Source organism: Microcaecilia unicolor, chromosome 6 (genome assembly GCF_901765095.1).
Source record: "Microcaecilia unicolor chromosome 6, aMicUni1.1, whole genome shotgun sequence".
Classification (NCBI taxonomy): Eukaryota; Metazoa; Chordata; class Amphibia; order Gymnophiona; family Siphonopidae; genus Microcaecilia; species Microcaecilia unicolor.
Window position 1 is genome coordinate 271356225 of NC_044036.1, and position 13413 is coordinate 271369637.

Genomic DNA, 13413 nt, shown 5'->3' on the forward strand with positions numbered 1-13413 from the left:
TGAGCCACCCCTGGAGGGGGCATGGCAGAAGGTTTGCCTAGGGCATCAGACACCCTTGGGCCAGCCCTGCTCTCAGCCATCACATGGGTACACACATAATCACTCTGAGGAGAACAGCAGAATGGTATCATTTGGAGACCCAGTATATGCAAATCTACTTCATGCATATTCAATATGGGTATCTTGCAAGTTGGGACCAGTTATGATTGCCCCCAACATAAATGCGAAAGGGAGTGGCTATATCATAAAGCACTCACTTTGCATTTGCCCCCTAAAATAAGTTACAAGCAAAATATCTCTTGATAAAATGAACCATAAAACTGAAAAGAGGAGGAACACAGTAAGAAGGTAGTTGAATGGATCCTACCCAGAACGTAGGAACTACTGCTTTTCAATCAACAGAACATAACAGAATGTGATGTGAATTACTTGAGTTTGGGTTCCCGTCCTTCGCTGGTATACTGCCAGCAGATGAGCCCGATCAGATCATGCACCTTGGCGTTAGCTATTGTCACCACTGTCATCGGCAGTAGTTTGTCTTGGCTTGTCTGCATTGAGAGGTAGACGTCGATTTTCTTTGTAGCCGTTGTACCTACGTGACCTGGGAACAAACAGATTTTGTTAAAACATTACAAATAAAAAAACAGACAATATTTCTGTTCTCTCACATTTGTGCAAAGATTATATCCTTTCAGCTTACTATCATGACTTCTTGTTTGTGTCTTCTCTTTCTAAAGCAAATAGCACCTTTTTATACACTATTGGTGCCTATTTTGTATTTGAATGTTTCTATCATATTGTCCATTTCCTTTGAGAAGTATTATCATTACCCGTATCATGGTAAATTGTAGCCAAGATTCTGAATTGGTCAAAATGACTAAGACATCAGATGAATCTACAGGATATGAATTCCCACAGAAGTTTCAAGAGCTTTTTTGCCCCTCATAGAATGAATGAAATACATGAAAGCTTTAAAGTTTCAGGGCATCTTTTATTCATAGTACTCCAGAAGATAAAGAATAATTAGCCACACTCAAAAAGAGTGAATCAAACTTATCAACAGATGTTGTATAAAATTCTATGTCATTCTGGGCCAGGGGCTTTTCCATTTGGAGTTTGCTTAATAGTCCCTAATAAATCTGCGAGACGTAACAGAGCACTGATAGAATTGAAAAACGAACTGGCGCAACTATTGTTAGTAATATGTAATTTATCTTTAAAATCAAGTGTGGTACCGGAAGACTGGAGGGTAGCCCATGTAACGCCGATATTTTAAAAAGCTTCCAGAGGGGATCTGGGAAATTACAGACTGGTGAGCCTGACGTCAGTGCTGGGCAAAATGGTAGAGACTATTATAAAGAATAAAATCACAGAGTATATTCAAAAGCATGGATTGATGAGATAAAGCCAACATGGATTTAGTAAAGGGAAATCTTGCCTCACCAATCTATTACATTTCTTTGAAGGGGTGAACAAACATGTGGATAAAGGCCAGCCGGTTGATATTGTGTATCTGGAATTTCAAAAGGCGTTTGACAAAGAACCACATAAAAGACTCCAGAAGAAATTGGAGAGTCATGGGACAGGAGGTAGTACTGTCCTATTGTGGAATAAAAACTGGTTAAAGGAAAGAAAACAGAGAAAATGGTCAGTATTCTCAATGGGGAAGGGTAGATAGTGGGGTTCCCCAGGGGTCTGTAATAGGACTGCTGTTTTTTTAACATATTTATAAATGATCTAGAGATGGGAGTAACTAGTGAGGTAATTAAATTTGCTGACGACACAAAGTTGTTCAAAGTTGTTAAATCGCGAGAGGATTGTGAAAAATTACAAGAGGACCTTACGAGACTGGGAGACTGGGTGTCTAAATGACAGATGACGTTTAATGTGAACAGGTGCAAAGTGCTGCATGTGGGAAAGAGGAACCCGAATTATAGCTACATAATGGAAGGTTCCACGTTAGGAGTCACCGACCAAGAAAGGGATCTCGGTGGCGGCGTTGATGATACGCTGAAACCTTCTGCTCAGCGTGCTGCGGCAGCTAAGAAGGCAAATAGAATGTTAGGTATTATTAAGAAAGGAATGGAAAACAAAAGTGAGGACGTTATAATGCCTTTGAATCGGTCCATGGTGTGACCGCACCTTGAATATTGTGTTCAATTCTGGTCGCCGTATCTCAAAAAAAGATATAGTGGAATTAGAAAAGGTACAGAGAAGGGCAATGAAAATGATAAAGGGGATGGGACGACTTCCCTAAGAGCAAAGGTAGAAGCGTCTAGGGCTCTTCAGCTTGGAGAAAAGACGGCTGAGGGGAGATATGATAAAGGTCTATAAAATAATGAGTGGAGTGGAACAGATAGACATGAATCGTTTGTTTACTCTTTCCAAAAATACTAGGACTAGGGGGCATGCGATGAAGCTACAAAGTAGTAAATTTAATACGAATCTGAGAAAAGTTTTCTTCAGTCAATGTGTAATTAAACTCTGGAATTCGTTGCCAGAGAATGTGGTAAAGGCAATTAGCTTAGCAGAGTTTTAAATAGGTCTGGACGGCTTCCTAAAGGAAAAGTCAATAGACCATTATTAAATTGACTTGGGGAAAATTCACTGCTATTTCTGGGATAAGCAGCAAAAAAATGTACTGAACTTTTTTGAGATCTTGCCAGGTATTTGTGACCTGGATTGGCCACTGTTGGAAACAGGATGCTGGGCTTGATAGACCTTTGGTCTGTCCCAGTGTGGCTATACTTATGTACTTATGTTAAATTAACCCAATTTGTATTTTGATCCATACTATATTTATGGCAACGTTGATCTGGCAAAACTTTCTATTAGCTTGTCACAGGACACACTATACATTCTGATAAATGAAGTTTGGAATAAAATTAGCAAACTATCGCCTATGTTTACTAAGGTGTGCTAAAGGTGTGTTAGCACGCGTTAAACGCTAATGCGCCCATAGAGATGTATAGGTGCGTTAGCATTTAACACTCCTTAACTTTCAAGGCGTGTTAAAAATGATAACGCACCTTAGTAAACACACCCCTATATCTTGTTAATTTTCTGAGAATTACACCTCTCATTGCAATTAAGCTTTTAAAACAAGAAAGATATGATTAGATGCCTACATTTTATTAAAAAAAGAATAAAAATCAGATTTGGTTTATCAAACATATATACCTGTGTTTAGATTAATCTAAATGGATCCATTTGTCTCCTTGGCCAAAATATTACCATTATATATTACCCTATTGGGAGATTTTATGCAACATACATGTTTCTTTTTACTCCAACTTAAAACATTTCCTTTTTTTCTAGGATTCGTCAGGAATGATTGTGGTACAACTTGCAGTGTTTTGCTAGTTTGCTCCAATACAAGGCAACTTTGGGTGACTAGTTTAGTTTATTAAAGCTATATCACCTAGCTTTGGCAGGTCTTAGCAATTTACAATAAATAAAAACAAATAACATAACACAAAGTAAGGAACTCCATATTTAGATAGGAAAGACCTTACCAGTTACATAAAACCAATAAGCAATGAAGAAAGTGTCACTATTCCTTTAAACAAATAAACATACAAAGTTTGTGACGGATGCAGTTCATACTATAAACCAGGCTTGTGCAACCTTTTTCTATTGGGGGCCACATTTTATACTCTAACATTCGGAGGGCCAAAACACATGCACATGCATGCTCGCTCGCTCACTCTTTCTAGGAATCACACATTCATGCACACTCTCTGAGAACACCTATTCTCTCTCTCGTCCCCGTCTCCCCAGCTTGGTTTCACATACAAAAAGTGTTTATAAAATTACACCAAGAAAGCCTAAAAACATTTTTTGAGAGAACTGTGGCTTATGGTTAAAAAACATGGGGATCTCTTCCTGTTCTTTTTCCATGCATAGAACTAGTACCTTCTCCCAAACCCTCACATTCACATTAAAGCGACGGTTCTTAAACCTGGTCCTGGAGGCACCCCTGCCAGTCAGGTTTTCAGGATATCCACAATGAAAATTCATGAGAGATTTGCATACACTGCCTTCACTGAATGCAAATCTCTCTCATAAATATTCATTGTGGATATCCTGAAAATCTGACTGGCTGGAGTGCCTCCAGGACCAGGTTTGGGAACCACTGCATTAAAGCCAAAATGACATGGATTCATAAGGAACTTCTTCACAGATGACATTACATACCACAAACCATCCTCACCTTTGATTCCCACTCTCACAACACATCAGTACATTCCCTGGTCAGCTGGCATCATATGAGAAAATTATAAATAGCTATCACTCCCCACTGTATACAAGCAGACACCTCAGCTCCTGCAGTAGCTTTCATACTTCGAGCCAGGCTGGAAGTGGTCCTGCTGTGTCAGGGACAGGACTTTGCTCAATGCATCTCCCTCACTTGGCTCCAACTACAGAAGCTCAGCGGAATTCCTGCTTCCCCGCACAATTCGGCTATCTGTAAGCTTGAGCCACGCGATGCCAGAAGTTCATGTTGGTCTTGCAGTTTTCAAAATTTAAATCTTGAAACCACGAGACCAACCTGAACTTCTGACATTAATACTTCTAACGGCCTTTACCAATGTGCGCTTTTGCAACAATTGTGTGCCTCAGGAGCCCTCCACGCTAAGCCAAATGGAAAAGAGATGGCGATGCTAAAACAAAAACCAAAGTTTCTTTCAACTCTAGCAAATCCCATAGTCAAATTAGGAATATTTACAGTTAATGCCTGGAAGGTATTTTGGGCCTTACAATTCTCAGGTAAATATAATATTGGAACCAAAGCCTACCTTCAGGATACATATTTTTATCCTATTTTTTTTTTACCTCTTCGATAATACGGTCTTCATTTAACTTTAAGGAGTTGACATGTATTCTATTTGAATTTCAAATATGTTTAATCAAATGAGGTTTTGCCTCAAATAAAATGAATATCAAATCACTGTTGTTGCTTAAGACTCAGCACCTACAGCAATAACACTAACAGATATGAAGAGGAACGGAGACTTACAATACAAAGGTAAAGACAAACCAGATCTATTTTGACTGCCTACTACAATGCCACATACCCCAACTGATCTCTGATTTTATCTGCACTTCTTAACTACTAAGAAATCTCTGGACTTCTCCCATGACTTCAGTTACTGCTTTTACAGCAAATACGTGAGAATTTTTCAAAATTTTGGATCTTCATCACTTGGCGACATGAACTGAATCACACACCTTTATGTATGTATCCAGAATATCAACAGTGAAACTAGAATATGATCTAGAACCAAGGTCTTCACACTCATTCCTATATGTAGAGATGAAAGATCTGACAATACGTACTATTACTGTAATCTAGAAATCAGGATGACAAGTGAGGTGAATATATTTGCAGATGACACAAAACTATTCAAAGTTGTCAAAAACACATGCAAACTGTGAAAAATTGTAGGAACACCTTAGGAAATTGGAAGGCTGGGCATCCAAATGGAAGATGAAATTTAAGTGGGCAAATGAAAAGTGATGCACATTGGGAAGGATAATCCAAATCATAGTTACCTCATGCTAGGATCCACTTGGGGGTCAACATACAAACATATCTGGGTTTAAAAAAGGTTTGGACAAGTTCCTGGAGGAAAATTCCATATTCTGTTATTCAGATGAACATGGGGAAGCCACTGCTTGCCCCAGGATTGGTAGCATGGAATGTTGCTATTAATTGGGTTTCAGCCAGGTATTTGTGACCTGGATCTGCCACTGTTAGAAGCAGGGTACTGGGCTAGATGGACCATTGATCTGACCCAGTATGACTATTCTGATGCTCTTATGTTCTTTTTTTAAATTTTTTTTATTTTTATTCATTTATAGATTATACAACTCAAAAAGAGATGATTAAGAAATTTGAAAATAACAACTTAAATCGATTATCCATATTAACAATTAAGCTGAAATAAATATTTCACATTTGACCATTATACTGGGGCAATTTTGATCCAAGAAAAGGAAAAAAAAGAAAAATCAAGTAGTAATAAAAACGATTAGAAATTAAAAAATTAGTTACTACTTCCCACCAAGCCTATCAGTGTGCTATCTGTTAGTTAACAGTTACATTAACACCCTCTTTAGTTAACAAAAATAACTGTTTAGGATCAAAGAATTGAAATTGCTTAGATTGAAACAATATTTGGCAAATGCAAGGAAATTTAAGTACAAAATTAGGCCCAAGGGCTAAAGTCCTTGGGTGCAAGGCCAAAAAGGCCCTGCGCCTTTTCTGGATTTCTCTAGAGAGATCAGAATAAATTCTTATTTTAGATCCTAAAAACAGCGAGTCCAAATGTCTGAAGGAAAGTTTCAAGACAGCATCTCGATCCATCCCCAGAGCAAAAGAAACCACTACTACTTATCATTTCTATAGCGCTATAAGGCATAAGCAGCGCTGTACACCAAACACAAAACGACAGTCCCTGCTCAAAGTGCTTACAATCTAGATAAGACAGACAGAACAATTAAGGGTAAGGGAATAAAGAGGTGAGGATAAAAGGACAGGACAAGTGAGTAGTGATTAGGAGTCAAAACAGTGGTAAAGAGGTGGGATTTAAGTTTGGACTTGAAAACGGCCAAAGAGGGGGCCAGACGTACAGGCTCGGGAAGTCTATTCCAGGCGTGAGGTGCAGCAAGATAAAAGGAACGGAGTCTGGAATTAGCAGTAGAGGAGAAGGGGACAGATAAGAGAGATTTATCAACAGAACGGAGTACCCGAGGGGGGGGCGTAGGGAGAGACAAGAGTGGAGAGGTAGAGTGGCAGCGTGAATGCATTTATAGGTCAGTAAGAGAACTTTGAACTGAATGCGGAAACGGATAGGGAGCCAGTGAAGTGAATTGAGGAGAGGGCTAATGTGGGCAGAGCGACTTTGGCAGAAAATGAGTCGCGCAGCAGAGTTTTGGACTGATTGAAGAGGAGAGAGATGGCTAAGTGGGAGGTCGGTGAGAAGCAGGTTGCAGTAATCTAGGCGAGAGGTGATAAGGGTGTGGATAAGGGTTCTGGTAGAGTGCTCAGAGATGAAACCACCACAGTAGTTCTCTGAGTGATAACTTCCAAAGAAGATTCTAACAATGATGTCAAGTTCATGACGTCTCCTGTTTGTGGTTGAGAAATTCCACCATCCAATTTTCTGTTACTTTGTAAATACTGTGCCCGAATTATAGGAGGCAGTGAATCACTTGGAATCCCTAATATTTCTACCAAGTATTTCTTTACCATATCTATTGAGGATATTAAAGGGGATCTAGGAAAATTAGTTAGTTTCAAATTAAGTTTTCTAGATTGATTTTCCAAATATTCTAAATGACGAAAGATAAAATTTCTATCCCTTATTGAGACTTGCCCCAGAGTTTCTAATGTTTGTAATTTTTCCCCTAATTGTTTTACCTCAGAGGTTTGTTGGGCAGTTGTCTGTGCCTGCAAGAGGACTGCTTCAGACAGTGCCTTTATTTCAGCAGTATTTTTAGCAGTTATTTGTTGCAAAGAGGAATGTAATGTAAAAGTCAAATCCCAGAGTGACTCCACTGTCACTACGGCAGGTTTAACCAGAGTCCCCAGAACAGAAGCAGGAGGGGGAGCGCTCAGAATCTGGTTCAACGTATTCACAATTTGTGAAGACATAGTTTGTGGGGAAATTCGCTCTTCCATCAAGCCAGTCATAGGCGTTTCTGTCGACGTAGGCAGGTTCCCTCCCTGCTCATTCGCGTTCCCATCTGGAGTCCGAGTTGCAGGACCCGCCTCCGTATCTATCCCTCTTGGCTGTGGGGGAGCCACACGCTGAACGGAGCTCAAAGAAACCCCGTTTACACTGCTGGCCAACTCAGAAACATCAGCGCTGATAGCAGGAGAGGAGGCTTGCCTGGGACCAGTCGTCATCCCAAACTGCTCCAACATCAGTTGCTGCCGGAGGTAAGACCCAGTTGGGGTAGAGAGAATATCCCGCACTTTGCCTCTCCTTTTCCCCATATCGCAGGAGAGTCAGAGATCCTTCGCAGAGTTTGCTTGGAGAGAGTCTTGGTGCGTCTGAAGCCGTAACTCACTATGAGGCATCTGGCTCTGCATTCTCACTCTTATGTTCTAATAATATAATTTTAAGCAGACTATGAAGTGTTTTGCTAATGCAAGTCTTATGAATATATACAAAATATTATCTCTGTTGAGTCCAAAGGTAAAGGTTAATTTTATTCTTAGGTAATCAACTTATTTCATACGAGCTTCAAAAACGTATGTATGTTTACCTTCAAAATTAAATTAAAATCCTTGAGGCATTTGTGTATCATTCTACAATATAATAACGGACAAATAAATTCTCTCTTGTAATCAGCAAAATTTGCCAAGAATTTGCAGACATTTAATTTGCATGTTTCACATATGGGAGTTGGGGAGGCGAAACCCATTGAAGGAGATTATCACATTCCATTAATTCAGTAATAAGCTTCCAACAATTATTTCAGAATTCATGTGCTTTTAAACAGTAACGGTAGCTAAGAGATGATAGTTATAACAACTTTTCCCAATCATCTGAAGTTTAATCAGCCTTTAAGAAACTCCCAGCTAATACTCCTGCTGGAATTCTGCAAGACTGTGGAGTGCTGAATTCCACAGCCTTACAGAAGTCAACATTTTTGTGCAGAATCAGCGCTCCACGGGAAACTGGTTGCTGGCCTCCCTGCCACCGTATATTTTCTTTTCACAGCATTTTTTTGTTCAGTCTCTTTGTTTATACTTCAAATAAATATATTTTGTGGTCTATAATTTTATACACAAAACAATATCCTATGTTTCTGTAATCAAACCTCTTAGATTTACTATATACAGTAGGAGTCAGAGCTGGACAGTACAATAGAGGAGTCACAGTTGAAGGTGACTCTGCTCTACCTGTATACCTCTCCTCAAGAAATATTATTATTTTAAAATGGAAAAAAAATTATTTATTGTTTTGTAAATCATGTAAAATGTGCTTGAGAGTGTATAGGAAGTTATTTGTCCTTCTTAATAAAACTCCCTCACAGAGCCATATTAAATACTGTAATACAGAGTGGAGAGGGCATGGTTCAGTGAGGGTAGAGTAAGGAGGGCATGATCCCAAAGCACAGCTAAGCTAGAGAGACCCAGGGAAGACAAGAGCAGCTCTCCATCATAAGCTTTTTTACTACATATGTGTAAGCAAGAGCTTGATTTAGGTAGGCCAAGTTTTTTCTTGGAACCTGGTGGAAATTCTAATCCTACAGGCCAGCCACAGACAAGCCTGGTTTTGATTTATCTTGAAGAAGACTGGTGCACATTGTGGTCCAGTCAGAGACAGGCCATAAATAGGGTGATTATCCTTGAATTCAAGAGATTGTTTTGTTCTCATTTCATCACACCTGTGAAACAACAGGCTGTAACCTCTTGTATAATAATAAGTTTTGTTTTATCTTCAGCCCTCTGAGTGGCTGTGTCTGTTAAGGTTCTGCACCCAACCCTCGCTCACACCAATACAGTGCTTTGTTAAAAGATGCTTGGATGTGGATGCATATAAATACTAAAAAAAATTAAAATCTGCTTTTGTAAACAGCTTAATTTTCCCTATTGCTTGATATAGTTCCAATCATAACCTCTTTGTGCTTGAGGAAGGTGGATCGTAAAATGAGTCAAATCAAAGCTAACGCACATTTAATTTATTTTTACTTTAAAAAAATTTCTAATAAACATCATCTACAGTCTGAGTGAGGTACAACAAGATCTCACAACAATGAACAAATGAAAACACAAGACACAACAAGCTAAAATACATAAAATCCAATGATAAATCCTAGTTATACCTTGAATGGGATTAAACCCAAAGCTGACAAATCTAATATAATAAAACGCACCCTCAACGTTCTGAGGACAACGTTCTGAAGCCATCTGACGTCACTCCCAGGCTGAAGGGTTGTGGATTCGTGGTGTGAAGCCTTCAAACCAACAGCCGTCTCTGCCCCGCCCTCGCGTCAAAAGTCATGACGTCGAGGGCGGAAAAAAAACAACAAACAAATCCGGCAGCGAAGCGTCAGGGAAGGAGGCGGCGCTCCCGACGTCTAGCCTTCCCTTCGCTGTGTTCCGCCTTCTTCTGACGTCAAGGATGACGTCAAAAGAAGGCGAACACAGTGAAGGGAAAGCTAGACGTCGGGAGCACCGCCTCCTTCCCTGACGCTTCGCTGCTGGAACCGTCACGGAGGTAAATTTAAAAAGAAGAAAAAAAACAAAAAGGGATGTTGGGGGGAGAGAAGAGGTGGCCAGTAAAGTAGAACAATGGGAGCGGGAGGACAGGGGAGAAACGACAGCATGGATGCGAAGGGGGGGGGGCATGGATGCGAAGGGAGGGGGAGAAGAGGGCGGGCCAGGCTGGGACATGGGAGAGCGAGGAGCATGGATGCGAGGGGGGGGGGGGTCATGGAAGGGAGAGAGGGAACTTGCTGGAAAAGGATGAATGGAGGCGGCAGGGGACAGAGGAACAGGGATGGGCATGGATTGGGAGGGCAGGGCTCAGGGAGAGAGGGGAATTGCTGGAAAGGGATGAATGGAGGGGGCAGGGGACAGAGGAGCATGGATGGGCATGGATTGGGAGGGCAGGACTCAGGGAGAGAGGGGAATTGCTGGATAGGGATGAATGGAGGGGACAGATGGGCATGTATGGATATGGATTGCAGGGCAGGCCTCAGGGAGAGAGGGGAATTGCTGGATAGGGATGAATGGAGGGGCCAGGTGACAGAGGAGCATGGATGGGCATGGATTGGAAGGGCAGGACTCAGGGAGAGAGGAATTGCTGGATAGGGATGAATGGAGGGGACAGATGGGCATGGATGGATATGGATTGCAGGGCAGGGCTCAGGGAGAAAGGGGAATTGCTGGATAGGGATGAATGGAGGGGGCAGGTGACAGAGGAACATGGATGGGCATGGATTGGGAGGGCAGGGCTCAGGGAGAGAGGGGAATTGCTGGAAAGGGATGAATGGAGGGGGCAGGGGACAGAGGAGCATGGATGGGCATGGATTGGGAGGGCAGGGCTCAGGGAGAGAGGGAAATTGCTGGATAGGGATGAATGGAGGGGACAGATGGGCATGGATGGATATGGATTGCAGGGCAGGCCTCAGGGAGAGAGGGGAATTGCTGGATAGGGATGAATGGAGGGGACAGGTGACAGAGGAGCATGGATGGGCATGGATTGGGAGGGCAGGGCTCAGGGAGAGAGGGGAATTGCTGGAAAAGGATGAATGGAGGGGACAGGGGACAGATGGGCATGGATTGGGAGGGCAGGACTCACACTCTCTCTCTCATATACAATGTCTTTCTGACTCTCACTCTCACACACTCTGTCTCACACTGTATCACATTCACTCTCTATGTGCCACACAGTCACTCACACACTCACTTGGTCTCATACACTCACTCTCACAGAGAATCTGTCTCACACACACTCTCTCTCTCGCCCACACACACACACTCTCTCTCACACTGTGTCTCACATACACACTTGCACACACTCTCATTCTCACACACACACTCTCTCATAAACACACTCACACCCAGACTCACTCTCTCTCTCACACTTTCACTCTGACTCTCAAACAGTCACTCTCACATACATTCTCCCAAACATACACACTCCGAGGAAAACCTTGCTAGCGCCCGTTTCATGTGTGTCAGAAACGGGCCTTTTTTACTAGTAGTCTATAATGCACATGAAAGGATCCAAAAATTTCTAGGATCCTAATCTGCTGGCAGGAATGGCAAGAAATGAATTTAAGATACAAATCTCATCATCATCAATGACCTTTCAACCATCCCCCTAATAAGCATTAAAAAAAATAAGGTTGAATTAAACAGAAAATAAAATATATTTTTAGACAACCTAGAACCCTGAAGAATTCTAAAAGTACCCCAATTAAAAAAAAAACCCAACTCAGATTTGTAAAGTCAACAAATTGATCAATGACAGATCAGAATCCTGCACTCAGTACCACAACAATTTATATGGAGGGTCCAAGGTCTCAAAGTTACCTACTGCTACCCTTTTTAACATCTTTAACTTATCTGCTGTGGTGACTGGAATGGCAGATAAGAAGGTATTTTAAACATGCAATATTACATGAAAGACAGAAACAATCCATAATCAAGTATTTCATCTCTAATGTAGTCTTTGCACAAATAAGATTAGCTTGCGCCCTTCAATACAGATTTTGAATTTGAGAATTTAACAAATTATATTTAGAAGAATCTAATATAGACCTCAATACAAACATGCAGTTAATTTCCAATTTATCTTATTTATACTGTCATTGTTCATACAAATTTAACCCAGCCATTTCCTGCCTTACGCAGCCTGACCACAGCATGAATATTTCAGTGCAATGTAAATAAAACATATTTTTATCAATTACACTTCTGAAATCTAAATTGTTGCCTTCACTTAGAACAGCTGCACTGCACTGCACTATCCCCATACTATTCTTCAATTAAAGGTCCAGATGTTTCAAAGGCTCCAGTAGGCAAAGGCAGTTATGAGAAATGCTTTATCTGCATTGCAATGATCACTACCACATCAGCTCCAGGCTGAATTAACATGCTCATGTTTTATTCCAGCCCCCCTCCTGATGTACCAGTTAATTATACAGTGCACGGCAGAGAAGCACTAAACCTCCAGACGGGACACATTTCATTTCAGCAACAGATCCACCAATATTATTCACAGAGGTTAATGTTCTAAAGATCACGCGGGTGTAACCACAATAGATCTGATTCACTATTAAATCAGTTATACAACCAAACACACTGTGAATCTCATGTGCACACTTACAAGTCACTGCGTCTATGCGCATATATGTTGTTTTAGAGTGAGAGAAAAAACACAGTAAAGATAAGTGGTTTTGATTAATTATTGTATCACTGAAGAAGTTTTGTGAGAGGTTTTTGTGCCAATGATTACTTTTTCACTGAGGGCTTAGAGCTGTTTGCTGTTTATCTGGTTGAAGTAACCGAGTCAAGCCACAGTAGTATGAGGTTTTTCCCTCTCATCTCTAAAACAACGTATATGCTTATAGACGCAGTGGCTTGCAAGTGTGCACATGAGATTCACAGTGTGTTTGGTAATGTTCTAAAGAACCATTACTATTAGTTGTTAATCCATGTAAATGTGCACCCCCATTTTAGACAGGTTGTAAAATAGGAATCAAGAGGTGCAGGTCCAGTGTGTCTCAAGTTTCACTAGTATTTTAGAACAGAATCTGCCAAAATAGAGCCTGTTCTAAAATATAGGAGAAAACAAAGTCCATACTCCAGGTGTGTGCAGAATAAACATCCATTAAACAAAAATAAACACATAAAAAAACTCCAAAGTTGGTATGTAACTGGTT

General features: G+C 40.8%; 1 protein-coding gene across 3 annotated transcripts in view; it reads right to left on the reverse strand.

Annotated features, from left to right (window-relative positions):
• MAPKAP1 (MAPK associated protein 1) overlaps nucleotides 1-13413 on the reverse strand; it is a 453100-nt gene that overhangs the window by 299419 nt on the left and 140268 nt on the right. The window contains exons 1-3 of one of the 3 annotated variants that reach the window (XM_030207423.1): nucleotides 11729-11789; nucleotides 9844-9875; nucleotides 430-602 (exon numbers count right to left, since the gene is read on the reverse strand). In XM_030207423.1, coding sequence (XP_030063283.1) covers nucleotides 430-602; nucleotides 9844-9875; nucleotides 11729-11744 — 221 coding nt within the window. In that variant the 5' untranslated portion in view covers nucleotides 11745-11789. Of the gene's footprint in view, nucleotides 1-429; nucleotides 603-9843; nucleotides 9876-11728; nucleotides 11790-13413 lie in introns of those variants that run through there. The other 2 variants (XM_030207420.1, XM_030207421.1) reach the window with 2 other exon arrangements.